We start from the raw sequence: 20,174 nt of genomic DNA on the forward strand, positions 1-20,174 counted from the left end.
ATATATCTCAATTGATTAATTTCCCATATAAGTGGATTATATTTTCACTCAACGGATGTGCCGGAAGCCTATCGTTGCCGGATTTCTCAGCTAAAGTACACAGCTAAAACGTGAACATAAAATGGAAATCGAATTATTAATTATCTATTTGTGCCAACCAGTTATCGAAGTTTCCAGCATCTTTATAAAGTGCTAAAAGTCATGAACATTCATCATTAAACTCAACAATTTCCTATATATCTATATATATTCATTTAAATATATACTCAAAGTTTATTCAGCAAAAAAGAAATAAAAAACCCGTTTAAAAAACTTAATTTACCTAACTGCTGAATGTGAAAAGAGCTAATTGCACATATCAGTTTATGTGTGTGTAAGCGTAGTTAGTCTGTCAATCAGTAAGTCATGCACTCATTTGGCATCATATTTAAATGTTGAAAAAGTTTTTAATAAAAGCCCAACACGAGGAATATCGCACCTTGTTTAATTAACACAGTGAGCGATAGCGAGAGTGAGGCAAGTGGGGCAGGTGGTGCGAGTGCGACAAGTAAAAGTGAAAACCAAAAAGCAAATGTTGATTAAAAAGTTAAATTGCTAAAGTTAACACACGCCACGAGGTACGCAACTGCCTGGGCGTGGCCAAAGGATAATATCATGGCTGTGGCATGAGGCAGGTGCACGAGGCGGGCCAGCTCCATGGGACAGGCTATGTGGAGTCACAGGTCGGCGATGGGCAAAGGAAAACAAAGGCAAAGAAATTATTATGCAGCTGCAGCTGCAGCAATAAAAGAAAGCAAAGGTGAAATTATTTAATGGAAAGTGCAGAGGCAGCAGCTAAAAAAAATAATATAATGGAAATGGAGCAAGGCTTTATAAGAGAGGGATATGTCAACAAGAGCAGCAAAAGAAACAAGCACTGCCACAGAGAAATCAAAAGTAACAGCTTTGACAAAGTTTTTAATTAACTGCCATTCGGCAAGCAAAGGCAAACATCTGTGGCAAAGTCAAAAAGCAATTTTTAAACAAGTTGATTAGCACTTATAAGTCTGATGCATTTGCTTCAGATATTTATCTGATATATACAATTTAACCACAACACAGTTCAAGGTCACTGAAAACAGCAAATGATTCCAGTAATTTTAAAGAGCTGAAAAGAACCCAGCAATGCCTGCATGAAAACTTCTTCGCTTTCAAGGTTATCCCAAGCATATGTTTCAGCCAATTTCGAAGGATAGTCCTTATGCAAACCAAATAGTCTGCTGTCTACTAGTCAGACACACTGTAACATGGCATAGTTTTGCGTAACAATTTTGATTGTCCCGGGAAAAGACGAATCCAGAACACAAATAATCTTTTTGAGTGATCAAAGTAGCAGCTCACTTAAGTAGACAATGCAGAAAACGAGGAAAGAGGGTGAATACTGTCCATTGTAAGCCATCTGTCAGCATCCACGTGACTTTGTTCTGCCATCAACACCGACTGCAAATCAAAATCAATGACTGCGTCCTCAGCGGCAATTAGGACTCGCACTAATTGGCAGTAACAAAGCCGCAGACACGTGCTCAAATTGGTAGCCGATACTGGACGGGATCAGCATAGAACAAAGTGCCACAGTTATTTGCTTTATTAATGCCCGTCAAGCCACATAATGCCATGACAAATGCTAAGGTAGCCATAGAACGGGTGAAGCAGAGAGGGCAAGAAAATGATTGGAAAATATAGAAAAGCCGTGCGGGATTTGCATCACTAAGTTTCGGTATGGGAATGTGGAATCTGACTACACACGATGGATATGTGTACGTATGTGAATGTGTGTGAGCTTTGGCCAGGCATGAAAATTGCAAAAACCGCAATAACAACAGCAAAAGGCCTACAACAATAACGGCAACAACAACAACAACAGACGCGGCCCAACCGCAACGTTTTCCAACAAAGAACAACTGAGAACAGTTCCTGCTTTTTTCCCAAGCCCCTTCTCCCGCCCTTGCCTACACCATACCCAATGTTATTGTTTGTTACGGTTGTATAAATTAAAATGCACACACATGAAAGCACTTGCTCAGACAGTTGAGGATTGTATTGTGTGTTTGTAGTTGTTGCCATTGCTATTGTTGTTGTTGTTGCATTTAATTTTTACATTTTTATGCAGACAGTTGACAGGCAAATCAAGGACATCAATCGCACAGTCAACGAGACGAGCCTTAAATGGTTTCGCAATTTAAAAACAATTTCAAAAATTAAATTCAACATTCGAGCAATTTAAAGACAACATTCCAACAATGTAAATCGCCAAATTGAAATAGGCCATATCTTTCTGTGAATTTAAGTAGAGGCAATACCTTTTTCCTAAATGTATATTTGTTTTGGTGAAATTTGACAGAGACAGTTTGCTGGAATTGAATGTTATGCATAGTTAAACGAGCACAACAATTTTTGCGCTTCTTTTTGAGCTTGTGGCTTAGATTTTTACCCAAACAAATTGATAGACGAAAGCCCACGACGGCAGGGACCTAACCAGACAAGGACCTGTCAACCCCGTCAGCCCTCTCGTCTGCTCGGTTAGCCACATAAAAGGCAAACGGGCATCGTTGAGTGTCCATAGGCAGACATCCTTTCATATACATATATGTATGATGTCTGACAACTGTCCATATGCATGTTACACCCACAGACATACACACACAGATACCCCAGCTCAGATGAATGTCTATTGAATAGTTTGGCAAACAACCGACAAACAAATTTCATTTGCCCTGCATAATCAAATTGTATTAGTTACAAAAGCCCACAATGAACAGAGCTGGAACAGGGAGACAGACAACGAGGGAAAGAGCTAGAGAGCAGCGGCGAAAAATTGAAAAGATTGAAATCGTTGTATTCAGATTTTGTAACATTTTTTTGTTGGCATCTGGCCCGTATGTCTAACACTAATTAAAAAACATTTGATTTATGCCTATGAATATGCACTGAATGCAACAAGATACAAATATATATGTTTGTATATATAAATATATGCATCTCTGTGGGCGTGTCACTTTGCCAGACATTCATATTATTTACATTTACATTTGCATTCACATTTACATTGAGATTTGCATTTTGTCGATAGCTTTTAGACATACATTCAATAGATTTTTGATTGGCACCCAAATGGAGTTTCATTTAATATCATATCGTATTCGTCTAACATGTTAAATAATCCCATCTGGCACAAGAAATTGAAGTGACTTTTAATATTCAAATGAAACAAACAATTTACTTGATATTTTCTTGTATTATCGGACTGAATAAACTAGCAGTCAATAATATAATTCTAATAAAATTTGTATAAATATATGCAGAATATTAAATATGAATATTAATTTATTATTTTCTTTTTTATTTTATAATACATTATTTACCATTTTCCAATCTGAAGCAGACGATATGGTGCTTTTATAGAGTCAATGATGATTAAATTAATATTATGCTCACTCTTCTGCCAATAATACAGTTTCCATTATTATTGTCATATATTTATTTTGGTTGGTGTGGAATTTGCCAAGATGTTTTGCTTCAAACACAGTCCCGTTAGATTTGTGGTTGCTGCTGAAGAGCATACGGACAAAAAAGATAGAAAAGAAGAGAAAACACACATTTGCATTTAGTTTAATTATAAAAGTTTCTGCTGGCGTTTATTTTTGTGTCGTAATTTTTTAATTAAAAAACTATTTTGTAGATGTTGCCACAGTCGCCAGTCGCCAGTTGCTAGCTGCTAGCTTTTTGTTGCTGGTTGGCAGTCGCCAGGCGAAGGCAGACAGGAAAATAACTAACCGAAAATCTCATCGTATCTGTGTGTTATATCCATTCTTATAACCCTTGTCTCAACTGCTTTTCCTGTTCCCCTCTTTGCAGATACGCCCTCGTTCGCCATCTCGCGCACACCTGGCTTTGGTTATCCGCTGCGCGAGGGCATCGAAGTTAGCCTCAAGTGCGATGTCGACTCAAATCCTCCAAGTACGCCGCGCTGGCAGAAGGACGACGGTGACACGCCGGTAAGTCTTATAAAACTTATGCATACGTAGGCTCTGGCTTGGATCTGGATTTTGCGAGCACTTTTGTGATTTTTGAGCAAGGAGCAAGTTTTAAATGGATTTTCGTGCAGTTGTCGCGTAAAAAGTTCTTGGACCAACTATTTGCCTTGCCTTAATTACCAAAAATTGTTTACGCATAAGACCGAGCGAAACTCATTTCCCGCCCACCTCCAAGCCGAATCTGTCTCAATTTTTCACTCACTCATCTCTCTCTCTCTTTCTCTGTGCAATTTGCAGGTACCGCAAACGGGCGATGGTTTCCTCAACTTTACCTCCATTAGGCGGGAGCATTCCGGCTGGTATAAGTGCACATCACGGCATCTCAACTTTCAATACTCCTCGATTGGCTATTACCTCAGTGTGCGCTGTAAGTACCACCACGATTATAAGTACTCCAAATAAATTAGCGCTCGTATGCGTGAAATTGCCTCCAAAATGGCGCGTGATAATATTTTCGCCATTAGTTCTCATATAATACAACTGCAAAAAAATAAATATTGTACGCCCTCCAAACGAAAAAAAAAAAAAAACTGCGAAAAATTGCCAAAAATTGCTGCGTGGCTTTAACGACACTCGCACATGGTGCGTCCCATCATCAAAATGTTTCTTCTCCTTCCTGCTTCGCTGGCTGTCTTCTCTCCTTGCTCTCTTCTAAAACTCGCTCTGATGGTGATGCCCTCCTGCTGCATACTTTGAAGCATTTCGCTACCCTCCATATTCCATATGCAAAATGTGGCAAATTTCATTGGCACTGGCATTGGCATTGAGCGGGTGTGTGACACTGTCAACCCTCTGTCTGTGCATCACAAACACACCATCACACATACACACACTTGTGCGCCATTTTTCTGTCAATATTTTGCCGTTTTGCGGCTCAAGATTTGTGTTTGAGCTGCAACTTGTCAGTTTGAGGCACATTTTACGCGCTGAACGCATGTTAATGCTTGTAAATATTTTTATTATTATTTTTATTGAATTTATGTTGCTGACAGAAGCCACTTTGCTAGCAAATGATGTTGCGCAGCTGCCTAAAAGCAAGCAGCCAAAATAAACTTTTTAGTCAATTTCATCTAGGATGGAGCTAAACGAAAATCAAATTTGATTAGCTAAATGGGCAACGATTTTTTGGAAGTAAAAGCGTATGTCAAGTCCTTAAGATTTTTGCAATGAGGGCGTATATTAGAAATGAATCTGTAAATCAAGGGTCATCTTAATTTTATTAAACATTAATGGTATATGAAAATAAATTATAAAAAGTTTGAAAAAGTTTGCACTTATTAAAACTAACAAACTATAAAAAAATTTAACAAATTTTAACACATCAAATCTAAATAATTTAATTTTTATAATATAGAATTCAAAATGGAACCGAACTTAACAACAAAATTTAACTTAAATGACTCAAAGATATGAATAAATTTTACTGACAGTCAGTAAAACATATTTACAATAAAGTGACACACTTAATATAAATATATATATTGGCCATAAAACACATTCTTTACCGATAGAATTCCCATCAGTTTGACTAAAGACCAATTCCAACACAGGTCATTATTAAAGATTAACTGGAACTGGGCGCCCCGCCCCGTAAGAGACTGTGTAGCAAAATTAAAAAAATGTGTGAAATTAAAAAATTTAAAAGTAGACAAGTCCCTTTATTAACTATCGAACTCCATACCACTTGCGCCTCTTAGTTAACGCCAACTAACCCAATCAATACGTTCCCTCCCGCAGAGGCAAGCCCCACAATTCGTTAAATTCTGGCTCATCAATCATGACAAACACAAAATGAGTGCCAGAAGCCGCATAACAAAGGCGAATGGCGATAGCGCAAGACAGCAGAGTACATAAACAAAGGCAAGGCAAAAAAAGAAAAAAAAAATATATATAAATATATATATATATATTGGTAATAACAACTTGACAAAGTGTTGCCACTTTTTTATGCGAATGCCGCCGCAGGCATTGAAGCGCCCCACAGCCCAAGCTGACCCTGGGGAAAGATTTTCGTCTACGTTGAAATTTTTATGCGCCGACAAGAAAACGGATGGGCAGTGTAGAAAAGAAAATGCGAAAAGCATCCTGACAGGCGGCTGTCGCTGCTCATTATGGGAAAACAAATGCTTTATTAATAAAAATAAAAGCACCCGAAAAGGCCAAGAAGTGAAGGCAAAAACACGCACCGTGCCTTTTGGACCGACATATCGACATTTATCGATGATTGATGTGCCAGGCCGTCCAGCTAGACCCCTTCTTTCTATATACCCTGTTCACAACCTCTTTCTCTCCCTATCTGGGTCTGGCTGTCTTTTTGGTGAGGCTTGCCGAAAACTTTTGCCGTTGATTTTGGAGCGAAATCTAATTGTGAGAGACGTTTCGCGGGGTTTGTTGGGGGTTACAAACATGGCAACATGTTAAGCACATAAATCAATTTGTAAAACGTTTACGAAACTGCCAAATGGCAAATCGAACTGGCAGCAGTCAGCATATAGAACAAAAGCCCTCCCAGATCCACTCTAGCTGCATGGGTTTGTGTGTCGGTAGATAAAGTTGAAGGCAATATCTTTAAGATATAGTATTCAAGGATTAGCTGTCATAAACTAGCAAACAGCTGCAGAGCTTTGATAAATGGCGCTTGAAATAAAAACTGAGAAAATTGCAAAATTTTAAGCCCTCATACCGAAAGTATAACCTGCAGCTGGAGGTCCCCAAGGGAGGGAATCGACAGCGGTTGGAAAATAAGAAAAACTGATAAATCGCATTTTGATTTTAAGCATCCGCTGGCAACAAATCGAAAAGAAAAACCGAGCAGCCCAGACAGACGTTTGAATGCGCGCTTAATTGCTGACGATATGTTTTCTACCAAGCTTCCGTGCCTCTTCGTCCTCGCGTCGAGCAGCCATTGAACTGGAAAACGCCGTGCAGGTAGCAAAAGAAAACTTTGCTGTCGACTGGGACAAGGGAACAGCGGACGAACGGACAGAACGCCTGACAAAATGCAATGAAAAAGCAATCAGCGTGCTACACGGCGGCAGCGCCCAAAAACTACAGGACATGCCAGGGCACGCCGAGGACGAACGGCTAAAGTCAACAGCGCGACCAACGTCGACGATTACAAAAGTAGGCAATTTGACGTAGTTTCTCAAACTTTTGCGCTAGCCACTTTCACGTGATTGATTTGCCGGCAGAGCCGGTCGAAGGACGCGTCCTAGCTATCATGCAGCACCCGAACAAGGACAAGCTGACGACTTACGGACGCGCTGAGCTTGTTAAAACGTCGCTAATTTGACACGTACGTCTGGCGAGACTGGGCAGAAAAAGTGGCAGTGTATAAGACACATCTGCGCTTGGCCACAGCCATCGACATGTATTGTGTGGGCGCTGAAGGTTCAGGTATGTCCTGGACAGGAGTTTGTTTGGCTGCCTCATTAATGAGTTAAAGTTCGAATTGAGGCTAATTAATGTTGAGTGGCCTGCATCATGTTTCTGATGTTTGGCTAACAAAGTGCAATTAAGAAAAGTTTCGGATTAGAAAACTGGATATAAGGCAATTTCGATTGCCAAATCGATTTGTCCGATACTTGTTTCTAGAGTTCAGATATTCGCTGAAAAAAATACGTATTTAGATTGTATGCTACATGGGTTTATTTTGTTGGTAACTCATAAATTAACTGCGTTGTTTTGTATTAAAATGTTAGTAAATAATAAATTCAAAAAAAAAAGATTACACTTGAATCTAAGATTACTTTAATGCATTGGAAATTAGCTAAAACATTTATCAACTTATCTTTTCCAATAAAGAATCTGTGATTAATCTTCAGTTGAGTTGAGTTGCTTTGTTGTTTAAATAACATGATTCATAATATAATTAAATTTCTAAGATTTCTTAAATAAATTAATACAATCATTTTTTCAGTTTCTTATATGATTAATATAATCAAAGCATACATTCAGCATAGGGTGTCTATTGTTAAGCTTGTATAAACCAATTCTGAAGTACTTTCATTTCTTATTTTCACTGAGGTCTGTGGTTACATGGCATCGTAACCAGCACTAAACTAATTTGCTCAGCCAACTGTTATAAAAATGCAACCCATCGAAACTTGAGTATGTCCACCCCAATTCCTTGCAATGCACCCCCTCTTGCTGCCCCATCCATCTATTGACTACTTCGCTTTGAGAGAAAAACAAAATACAAACAACGTACGCAACATTTGTGTTGGAAAAGAAAGTCCCCAATTGGAAAAACACATTTGTCCGTTGGCTCAGAGGGGCATTACAATAAAATTTAATTTTACACGCTATCGTAAGCATTTTCATCCTCATCTCGCCCCATCGCTGCTTACTTCATACGCCTCAACTGGCGGCTATGGCTAATCGGCAATGTCCTTGCGCATGTTATACATTATCCTTTGTCATGCTGGTTATCGCGGTTTAACTTTATCGTTAAGTTCGTTCGCCTCTTCCACGCGATATGAAGCATTTTTCTGGCTTGCCCAGCAGCCTTCTCTCCTTCTTCTGCGACGTCGCCCTTTGAAGTAGAAGTATGTTGGACCATTCGGTACCCCGCTTGAATTTCTGTGTTTATCGGCGCGCACGATTATTAGTTTTCTGTTTGCTGCTTTTGTTTTTATAGCCGGCGATTACATTTCGGTATATGTTTGGTCTAAGGTCTGGCCGAAAATTCCTCTCGTCTGCGAGCTGAGGAGCCAGCACAAAAAAGATTCGCAATAAAATTTTATTTGACTTGTTTTTATTTGGCTTCAAATGAAACCCAAAACTCATTTGATTTTTCTTTACTTTTTGCTGCGTTCTTGCTTCCGACAACTTACAGAAATATTAAAAACTCATTGTGGATAATAATCTTGAATTTTTTATCGTCTGAAATAAGCGTGAATTAGTGTAAAAATTATATTTTAAAAGCTTTTAAAAGTGCTTAGGAAATTTCAATAGCTTCAGATTGCTTATACGTATTTATTAACGACTTTAGCAGTTTGAACTGATGAGATAATAAAAACTAGGATATATGCATTATTTACCATTGTCAATGTTTATAGAAAAACTTGAATAAAATATCTTTGTGAATTGTAATGGTTATAAACAAAACTGATTATAATTGAGTTTAATTAACTAAAAAATCTTATAAATTTTACAGCTTTCTTTTTCGTGCTTTTCACATCCTTTTTTAATAATTTTTATTTCAGATTCTTAAAAAATTGTATATATATTTCTGATTTCCTGTTTTATATATATATATATCGAAATCTTTTGAATGCCTTTTACTTTATCTTCTTCTTTATGGCTCAATCCTCATATCCATTTCTTATGGACCTTCTGTATGCTTGTCTATTATTACATTTCCAACCTTTTATTTTTGCTTTTTGTTGTGCACTTCTAGTGCATTCATCTTCAAAATCAGCTCATTGCAAATTAATCGCGTAGACGGCAGATGTAAACCTCCACGCTTACGCAGCATCTGTAGAAATTAAAAAAGAGTTGTCTATATCTATATATAAATATATACACATATATATATTCTACTAAAAAGCGGCAAATTCTATACAAGCTGAAACTGCGCAAAAAATTAAAATTTATAACCAAGACACAAACGCAATCAAATGCACCCACCACAGAGCGCCTTCGCTTCCACTTGACGAGGCGTGCAGCCCCGCCCCAACCTTTAACGGTTCGGCTTCCGCTCGCTGTTTATGAAGCTTGCAAGTTAAGCTGATTGCTGCCTCAGCTCTCTGTGCTGATGCTGCTGCTGTTGCAGCTTCATATTCATGAATAAATATGATGTTGCATTTTTACAGACGCCAAATGAAAATGAAACGTGCAGCCTTTGAAAATACGATACTAGTTTGTATATATAGTTATTATAAGTGAAGTGAAGAAATTCTATGCTTGACCAAAAGTCGTATGCGTAAACAACTTAATAAGTTTTCAATATGTAAACGACAGCAATGCGTGTTTTGAAGGATTTATGATCCGAGTAACACTCACATTCAGCACAAAGGAAGTGTGTGTGGACATATTGACGTGGCTGATTCACTCTGTCTGGTTGCTTAAGCAGGGTGCGGATTTCGGACGAGGATTTTCGGGTTGCTGTGTGACTGACTGGCCTGCATTTGGCAGGCGGCACTGAACCCAACCCATACCACATACCACAGCCCAGAATTCAACGCACTTCAGAGTCCTTCAGGCTGGCCTGGCTGGGCGATTCGAGGGGAACTACTTGAAGCCAACGCCAACATGCTGATGATGATGCTTTATGATTAATGATTGGTGGCGAGACCCACTACAGCCCTCCAACGCCCGTCAGCCCCTTATCCCCTGAAATATGATGTAACTCTGCCTCGCTCTCTCTATATATATCGTGCTCTCACACTTATGGCCTCGCTCTGTCTGGCATATTGATTCCTCTTGTTTGCATTAGTGTTTGTTGTTTGCTCTTCATATTTGTTGCCGTTCTCTTGTTCTGCTTCGGATTTATATGCCATGCGGAAGACATTCACGAGTCCTCACCGTTCCATCAATCCAACTCCGCCTCAGCCCTCATCTATGAGGACATATGGACGTTACTTGATGCACATTTGTTTGCTTTTGTTTATTTGCTTTTCTTTTCTCGTCTTTTCGGTTATGGGCAGAGTTCGGTGCGGGGTGTATATACTTATGAATGGCCATTGAGCAAAATATGCGTGGAACAAGTGCTGGGAATTATGCTATGCAATGTGTGGGTTGAGTTCGAGATGCGAAGAGATAAATTTGAAGTGCGGAACTTGAGAAAATATTGGTGTAAAAACTTCTACTCTTAAACAGTCGGCTTAAATTCAGAGTGCACTATGACTCAAGAGGTAAAAAAATTACCGAAATGTTTGCGATCAGTTAATTAACGCATGTTTATTAATACGAATTTTGACAAAATTTACTTTTCTTATGCTAGAAATAAATTGAATTTACTGTTGAAGAACCCGAAACATTTCATTGTATTTTAATTGTCATTGTACAGCACATAATCCATTTCAAAAGTTCCGGGCTGCAGACAAAGACGTTTCTCAATGCTTCTTGGTGGCACTTCGCAGATAGGTGGAGAGCCAAAGAGACAGTTTTCAAGAACCAGGCTATACGATTCGACTGTAACACGGTCCACATAGGTATAGTTGGCAAAAAGCATGATGCAATTGCCATTGGCTAAGACGGGCTGACCCTTGGCCCAGGGTAGGTATTGCGCCTGCTTTCCAGTGGACTGCCAGAAGTAATGACCCTCTTGCCCTAAACTGTTGCCCGAGGACCAAAAGCTCAGCGCAAGAGGTGCGACAATGTTGAGCCAATTGTTCAGCTGGTCCAACTCTTCAGAATTTTGCAGGCTTATTAAATTGGCGCCCATCGAGTGACAGGCACGTTCTGCCTGGTACCAGTTTATTTCACCGTTCACAATCTGAAGACACTTGTTGCCCACTTTCGTGTAGTTGGATGGACAATTGAAGCCCGTGGCATTTTGATCGCTACCCACGTAGGGCACAAGAGCCAAACTGAGGCCAACTATTACAATGCTTACTGCTCTTTGCCAAAACAACATTCTAATTAGCGCACACAATAACGATTAAATGAGACTAACGAAAGGTGCTTCTACTTCATAGTACTAGCCGCTGGTGCTAAGTTTATCTTGGACTTGATAAGAACTACATTGTCAGAAAGTATAAATTACAACTAGCAGGCACGACATACGTACATACTTTTAAATGTGATCGATTGATATTAATTGGTATTTATTTCCATAGAATTCATAAATAGGTTGCTTAAAATTAAATACTTTAGTATGAAAATAAAAACGAGTAGCCCGAATACTGATATACTTAAGATATTAAGATAATAGTATATAGACAAATATATATAGATATATATATACCAACAAATTGCTAATTGATAAGAAAACGATACGAAACTTTTAGAACTTTCAAAATAATAATTCTTAAAGTTTAAAGCATAATCGAATTGTGTGCGCATTTCATCTATTGTTTGCTCTTATTTCCTGGTTGTCTCTTCTGTTGCCACCCTCTCTTAACTATTATCTAATTTCATAATATATCAAATGCCTTCCTTTTCAAATTACGCGTTTCAACGACAAACTCTCGCCCCAGCGCGACAAACTCCGAGTTCCATTTTACAATTTGCAGTCTCAAGTTCTTATCAGTCGCCATCAAACAGGCCGCGAGCATTGTCCATTGACAAATGTCTGTCAGTCGAGCTGAGCTCATTAGACATTTTATAGACAGCCGTCAGTCGACAACAGGCAGACTCAGAGAAAGTAATAGAGAGAGGGAATTCTCATTCATTCTCTCAATTTGCCCTGAGTTTTCACTTGTCAATTTACGCAGCGAAACGTCGCTTTGTCTTTTTTTGTGTTCGAGCAATAAAAAATGTTTATAACTACGTGATTTTGACTAAGCAACACGCCTCTGCCTATGTCCTCCACCTCAATGACTATCTAGCACCCCGCAGACAGCATTTTACGCTATTGTCAGCAATAAAATTTGCAGGGGTTGCTGACCGCGTCGAGGGTTGTTTCACCCCAGGGCCAATGCCAACTGATTGACATGCGACGAAGGCACTCGGCTCGAAATGAGCTTACAATTAATTGTTACTTTGGCGTTTAGAGTACGCACCTCCTAGCCTATTCACCTCCTCGTGCAAATCTCAGCTCGACTCATGGAACTTTAAGGGTTTCAACACTTCTTTAATGTGTGTCTGGGGTGCGTTTTTGTAAAGGGATTCGTTCGGCTGGCCGCCGACCGTTTGTAATTAGTAGTTTTTGTTAATTGTGCGGCAGCCCAGCTAAGCAGTTGGTTTTCGACGCTGGCAAAGGCTAATTTTATGAGTGCTTTGAGGTGCAACCTCAAATTGCCAGACATTTGAAATGGCAGCGAATTGCGGCACTGATAAGTAGACAACACTTTGTAAGACTTACGTGCAGCCAGCGGCCTTACCACACACACAGACACACATGCGAACAGACAATTTGCCTGGGTCCTTTGTCATGATTTTTGTTCAGGCATCCACTTGGGCAACTTATTGTTATGATATCCGGTCTCAAACAAAAGGCCCCACGCCGCATACTTTTAGGCGCACGTCAACGCAAATTGTAATTTATATGTAATATGAACAGCGCCATAAAGTATGTGACACAAAAGGCAGTCTGAAATTTAAAGCACACCACAGACCAGCACACAAGAGATGCTCGCATTTTCAGTTCGCCATACGAGGCGGCAACAACTTTGACCAAATGTTGAAAAATTCTTCTGCAAGCGATATCATTTTGAAATGCCTTTTTATTCATTGTGGTTATTGACTATACAGTAAATATTCTTTGAATATACGTGCCATTTATAATTTGTTTTTTAATTGCTTCACAATGGTTATTTGTTCTGATAGATCTCATTGTTTTTTTTTTTGCCAGTATAGTATTCAAAACTCGCATAAAACTAAAAAAATTGTCTTCTTTTAACTCTATATTGCCAGCAATTAACCAATATTTTCTGCCTTGCTAAAGGTTTCTTTAAGGAAATTTTACATACATGATTTCTAAACGCAAAACATTTTCTTTCACCGTGCATTTTGGTTTCACGAACGAAAGCACGACATGGACTCAGCTCTAAGCCATACACACACACTCACCCACACACACAAAGCTTACGCAGCTCTCAGTCCAAAGTTTCTGAGTTTTTTCCCTGTTAAGCACAAAATATGCGAATATGTCGCATAAATTTGATGTCATTTTCTTCGGCTGGCAACGAAATTAGAACGAAGCGGCGTAATGTCTTTTCTTTATCGTGCTTCTTCTTAGTGTTTATTTATGAATTTGTGCTGCTGCCTGAAGTTCAGTCAATTTTCCAGTTGCCTGCACAGCGTTTTTCACGTTTAGTTCAAGCAACACAACCGCTGAACTTCAATAGTCAGTCAAATCACGCCAAATCGGAAGTGCCAACTCATTGTACTGCTCGCTGGCAGCTTCTCGTGGCCATGACTCAGGTGCTTCACAGTCACCTAAGTGTCACCGACATCCTGTCAACGCAGCGCGCAATTTGTTTTGCTTAAGAACTGCCAACGCCCATTTAAACCCACCTCCATTTTTTTGTCATTGAAATATTGTCACATTTGACAATTGCTGACAAGCTTATCATATTTTATGGCCCCGCACATGGGTTGCCAGAGTGAAACTCTTTAAATGTTCATAAATTCTTACGCATTTCCTTTTTCTGTCTCTGTTAATATTCACAGACGATTCGGTGGATGTCACATCGGAACCAGATGATCAAGATGTCTCCGTAGCGGCTGCGTCGCACAATCCCAACAAGGGGCAGCTAGAGGTGCAGCTCGGCGGTGCAGTCACACTACAGTGTCCACAAGGTAAGCAAATTTTAAGGCCAGATCTTAAGTAGAAACTGGATTGTTTTCCAGCTGCTAGATGTTACGTTTAGTAAAGAATTTATCCGATGAAACATTTAAAATTCAGATATCTTCTAATTCTTCGCTGCCTATGCCTTTTGAGTATCCATATTATTTTAATAAAAAAAACATCAAAGCATTTGAGCAGGAACCATACTTCGACCGCGGGCAATAGAGAGATGAGCGACGCTGAAAGATACGCCGTATATCTAATTACAATTTAGATTTTCGTTCCACTAATTGAGGCACAGATCGAAAAGATTGTGCTGGCAGTCGGTGAATGGAGCTCTATTCATTAATTAGCACAATTGAAAATTAATTATGCGTGCAATTTACTTTGCTCACTTTTAGGCAGCCAGCAAACGAGGCGACGCAATGGCCCCAGCCGAAATATCAGTTAGGACTCGTAGGTGGTGGGGCTGGGCCCTCTTTGACAAATGGAAGTGGAAGCTTTTTGTTGTTTACGACTCCGGCATCAATTAAAGAAATTAAAACTTGCGTGCCCCGGCATAGTCAATTAATTAAATTAGAAATGGCGCCAAGTCAAATTATGCAATGACTTTAATGTTTTCTCTGTTCTATCTGCGACTATTCGCATTGCAGGTTCCCTGGGCTGTTGGTCACACTTAGATCCGGTTTCGGCACGTCTGCGCGGCCTTGGCTACGGTAGCTCGGCTCCGACGGGTCAATTCTCGCTCAAGGATGTCATGTACCAGGATGCGGGCACCTACAAGTGCGTGGGCCAGTCCTTGGCCAACAAGAAGAAGCTCGAAGTGCTTCAAAGTGTCATTGTTTCAGTCAAGGGTAAGTCAAAAGTAGACTCTCATTAACTAGTAGTTGTAAAGTGAAAGTTTTCCAAATTAATCCTTTAGCGAAGCTCATAAATTAGCTAGGTTAAGCAAGTGAAGCAAGCGAAGCATATTATTGAGCTGCTTATACAAATTGAGCAATTAAATTTTGTATTATTATTGAATTCAATCAACTGACAAAATGAATCAAACATTAGCTTTAAGCTAAAAGGCAATAATTCAATGCTTCGTTTGCAATAAGAATTAAAGTTGTATTAATGAATATTAAATCGAAGACGAAATGTGTGCAGTATAAATGCAACCTGGATCAATAAATCGTCATATATATGTTATGTAATTTCGTCGACTGTAATCTGTAGTCCGGTTGGGACAACTGTTTCGGCGAGGAGTGGTTCGCACAGTTTATGTAGCCTACTTTCGGGTCTTGGCAGGTGACAGCAGCGAGTTAAAAACATTAAAAACTTTGACAGCAGTTTTCAGCACGTTGCAAAACAAATGAAAAGTTTTCCGTCTCAGCTTTGTGTGAATATTCTTTCCACCCCACCCCCTCCCTCAGCCGCTTTGCGCTGCCTGTCAAAACTTCGACATTTTACTTTGCATGTGATTTTCAAAAAGTTGCCCAAAGACTTTTCTTCCTCACAGTGTGTCTTGCTCTTTGCCGCTGTCTCTGTCTCTGTCTCTGTCTCTGTCGCCTACTGTCTCTGCTGCTCTTCGCTCTATCTTGTCGCATTGACACTTGTCAAATCTTTGCCTGGGCGTGTGGAAAAACGACGCATGATTGATGACTCGGCAAAGGCAGAGCCAATTCCAATCAGTTCTCGCTCAGGCATTGAGAAATTACGTATACGCCATGAATAAAATGTTCAACTGTAGCTGACAATGCCGACACGTTGCTGTTTGAATTCTTGGGAAAAAATGGAAAATCATGCGACCGGAAATTAAAGAAAATGCGCACATCTTTGATTTCATATTGTCAGCTCCAAGCTTCCCTCTTACTCTGCTCCTCTATCTTTCCCATTTCGTTTGCGGGACAGCATTTAGTTATCTTCGAGGCGAAAGTTAAGTGAACACTGAGACAATAAAACTTGCCAAGTGCTGGCTGCTGCTGCCAGCGCTCTACTCCCGCTCCACTGGCAGCTGGTGGGTTAAGCGGCTGGCAGCTGACAGCAGCAGGTCCGGCTAGGCTGCCCGGACTTAGAACCCTCGAGTGCAATACAAACATGGTAGCTCACTGTTGCGCCCGAGCTGCGGCCAAAGCAATCAAACAAAGTCGCTCAAGTGGGCGTCAAGTGAAGATGGCGAGGCGCTCGTACAGACTCAACATATGAACGCACCCACACATACACACACAGACGCACCCACACACCCACATACACTTATAATGCTATCTCGCATGCAATTTCAAGGTAAGACATTTTGTCATTAAAACTGCGAAATTGAGTGCTGTATAAACAAAATACGCAGTCGGGAACCCGGACCAGGACATGACAGGAAGAGCCAGTAAAAGATGACAGAGGCGTTGCTGCTAACGCTTAACGCAAATAAACAACTAAACACGAAATAGACCAGGCGGGGATGTTGGCGAGGTACCCTGGCAGCGTGAAATAGTCATATTTATCAAGTGGAAGCCAGAAAGGATTGCCTGGCAGCCGTAACTAGTAGCTGGAGTCAAAGACGCCTGGATATGGGATACGCGAGAGACAGCAGGTGAAAAGGCAGCAAACAAGTTAGATAAAACCTGTAAACGCGCGAGGACCCAACACACACAACAATAGATTAAATTTACTACAGGGGTAGACTGAGACAGCAAGAGCGGGAGAGAGAGTGAGAAAGATCGAGCAAGTCAGACAAGTCAGAAATTGTGTGTATGTAAACCTCCTGGGTAAATGGCTTCACTGTAGTTGCACTTGTACATCTACTCGTTGTTCGGTTCGTATTTGTGTTTGCTTCTAAAATTAAACACAATACAAAGAAAAAAGCACAAACTCCCAAACTGCAAAGCAAAAGTCGAGCAAGTTTCTCAGTCTACAAAGTTTCCGGTTCTTTTTTATAATACTCGATTGCAAGCACTATCAAAGGAAGAAGAAGAAGCAGCAGTACAGCATAAAGAAATTGTTGGCAATAGTTAGTGTAGCAACCTTTCTTAAAATCATATAAAATTTATAACAATTGCAACTGATAAACACTTAATTATCACAAGCGGTAACTACGAAGTAACTAAAGCTGCATTCATTTTATATGCAAATCTGAACAAAATGCATAACAATAGCTTTAAGTGTTGCACTCCAATTACTTGAAAACAATTAGCTTAAAAGGTAAAAGTATAGTATCAGATTAAAGAAGTGAAGCATGATGGACTCAAAACTTTATATGACGTAGCGAAGGCTGAAGGAAGGAAAACAATAGAGATTATGCTGAACATTGGAATACATCAAAATTATATTGTATATCCCAGCACTACAGCATTATAGCAAGAAATTTTAAAATATAAATTGTGTTTTTCCATCTAAACAATCAGCTTGAAGGACTTTTTAAACTTTGGTTAAATTATATTCTATGCGTCTGATTAAAAGTACAGAAAACAAGTGGCTTTAAAAAAATTTATGGTTCCGGCCTCACGCCTGATCTAGTAAACCTTCTCTGCATATTTTCAACGTATAATAAATTAAACTAATTTTTCAAAACAAAATAACGGATTTTAAAATAGCTCAACTAACCAATGCATACTTTTATAAATAATCCTTCTGGATTGTTAAAATTCCGTTAAAATTCGCTGTATTAAATTTGAGGCAACAGCTGAGCATTTCGTTTATTTCAAACTGAAGGACGCCAAGCGACCAAAAATATCTTCATTAAACTGCACTTTAGAGCTAATAAAAAATTCTCTCTTCGAGCTGTGTAACTTTTAAGTTGGTTAAAATAGAAAAAAAGTGGAAAGCAGAACTTTGCTGCATTTGGTTAAATTACTTAAAATAAAATGTAAACAAAACGCTAACCGAATGGGGCCAAGCCGGAGGCTGAGACGGGAGCCACAAAACTGGCGACAAAGTCTACTGAGCCACTTTCGCAAGCAGCCAGTTAACATATGCAGACTTAGCCACACCCACACTCACATATACGTACACATTGTCAACACAAACGCCCACACAAAGTTAACGACGTAGAGAAAAAAAGAGAGCTGAAGCTGGAGCAGAGAAAAACGTTAAGGAAACGCAACGGAAAAGCCAGAGCCAAAGCCAAAGCCAAAGCGAAAACGTTGCGAAATTGTAAGAGAAAATTGTTATTTAATTTGTGTGAGTGCTGAACATTTTTGCAGCTGCTGCTACTGCTCAAGTTTTTGCGCAGAAACTTTTGGCCAACACACGCACCAGAAACTTTAACACAAGCATAAATTTACTCTTCATGCATCTGAGTGTGTGAGTGTGTGTTAGTGTTGGGAAGTAAGTGCACTTCTGCATTGCCTGGCAGGCAGCAGGCGCGTATCCTTTGCCGTTTCTTCAAAATTCATATGCACATTTATATTATTCCTGCCTCCGCGGCAGCCTTCTCCTCCGCTTTCTGATCGTCATCCCTTGCATATGCGAGCAGTAGTTGCTGCTTACGTATTTGCTGCATAATTTGAGGCGCTCGTTTAAACGAAGCGTTTCCCAACGCTGGCGACTTCATTACGTTGCCACGCCTACAAAAACAACAACTTGTGCATAATGAAGCTTTGTTCTTTCTAGTTTTTCCTGTCCTTTATTTTCTTTTCTCTTTCATTTTTTTTGTTGAGCCAACTAATCAAGAGCCGCAGGACAGCAAATCATTGAGCTGGCAAGTCATATCCTTAATTCTTTATCCTTTGTTGCCAGCGTTTGACTTGTGCCCCGCTCTGGAATTTGTAATTAAGTGCTGTCTACTTGTATGCCCCATAGATTGCCGTCTCAGCAGGTAATCAGCCGCAGAGCTTGCGTCCACTTCCGCCCCTCTGCTGGCATAGTTCGACGATTGTTAGCTTTGCAATTCGACTTTTAATATGCAATATTTTGAGGAGCTCTTCAGAGCTGCTGATAATATAGCAGTCTGACTTTTATGATTAGAGCATAAGCTGAAAGGAATTTTCACTAATTGTAGACAGAGGGATACCCTACAGAGTATAGAGGAAGATTGAAGTGGATTGAAGTTCAATTGATAAATTGATTTTTAAATCATTGTGAAACATGCTCAAAGTTTATTTCCGACTAAGCACAGTTCTTTTAACCAAGCAGCTCAACTTTGTACAGGGTATAGCAGTAGCTATCAACTGTTGTCTTCTAATTTCAGCTTCAGTCTTCATGATATTTTGCGGAATTTTTATTACGAAATGAGCAGTCAAGTGCTGCCTCCTTATGCAACGTATGCCAAACATTTCACCACTCCATGCACCATCAATCTCTTACCAAACCGAACTCCAACTCCTCTTTACTACTTCTTGGCTGATTTCTAATAAAAGCGCCACGCATATTCCATGCTTAATTTGCAAAAGCTGGCTGAGAGGGAGGCATCTTATGCTACAACTCCAAAAATATGCGTACATGAGCATAAATATTGCTTTGTGCACACTCTCCCACACACACTTACACACGCTCACCCATACACACTTGAGCTGCTGTTACGCGCCAGAGGGCAGGCGACGGGTACGTTGTTTTATGCATGCTAATTTGTTATGTGCATGTTCTTTTTGCCGCATGCCTTTTGATCAACATCCAAACTACATATGGAGGCAGTAAACGCACAGACCACGCACCCCCTCACACACACACACACACACACTCATGCAGCCGTTGCTGCTGCCCGTAAATATTTTCATTGGCGTTATTCTTTT

At 39.8% G+C, this 20,174-nt stretch overlaps 1 protein-coding gene across 4 annotated transcripts in view; it reads left to right on the forward strand.

The window, feature by feature from the left end:
* The window catches only part of LOC111595466 (hemicentin-1), a 174,413-nt gene that overhangs the window by 142,775 nt on the left and 11,464 nt on the right, over positions 1 to 20,174 (forward strand). The window contains exons 7-10 of one of the 4 annotated variants that reach the window (XM_023309229.2): positions 3,895 to 4,034; positions 4,311 to 4,440; positions 14,355 to 14,483; positions 15,126 to 15,326. In XM_023309229.2, coding sequence (XP_023164997.2) covers positions 3,895 to 4,034; positions 4,311 to 4,440; positions 14,355 to 14,483; positions 15,126 to 15,326 — 600 coding nt within the window. Of the gene's footprint in view, positions 1 to 32; positions 109 to 3,894; positions 4,035 to 4,310; positions 4,441 to 5,810; positions 5,883 to 10,723; positions 10,766 to 14,354; positions 14,484 to 15,125; positions 15,327 to 20,174 lie in introns of those variants that run through there. The other 3 variants (XM_023309231.2, XM_023309230.2, XM_023309232.2) reach the window with 3 other exon arrangements.

This window comes from Drosophila hydei, unplaced genomic scaffold (assembly GCF_003285905.1).
Source record: "Drosophila hydei strain 15085-1641.00,03,60 unplaced genomic scaffold, DhydRS2 tig00000060-arrow-pilon, whole genome shotgun sequence".
Lineage (NCBI taxonomy): Eukaryota > Metazoa > Arthropoda > Insecta > Diptera > Drosophilidae > Drosophila > Drosophila hydei.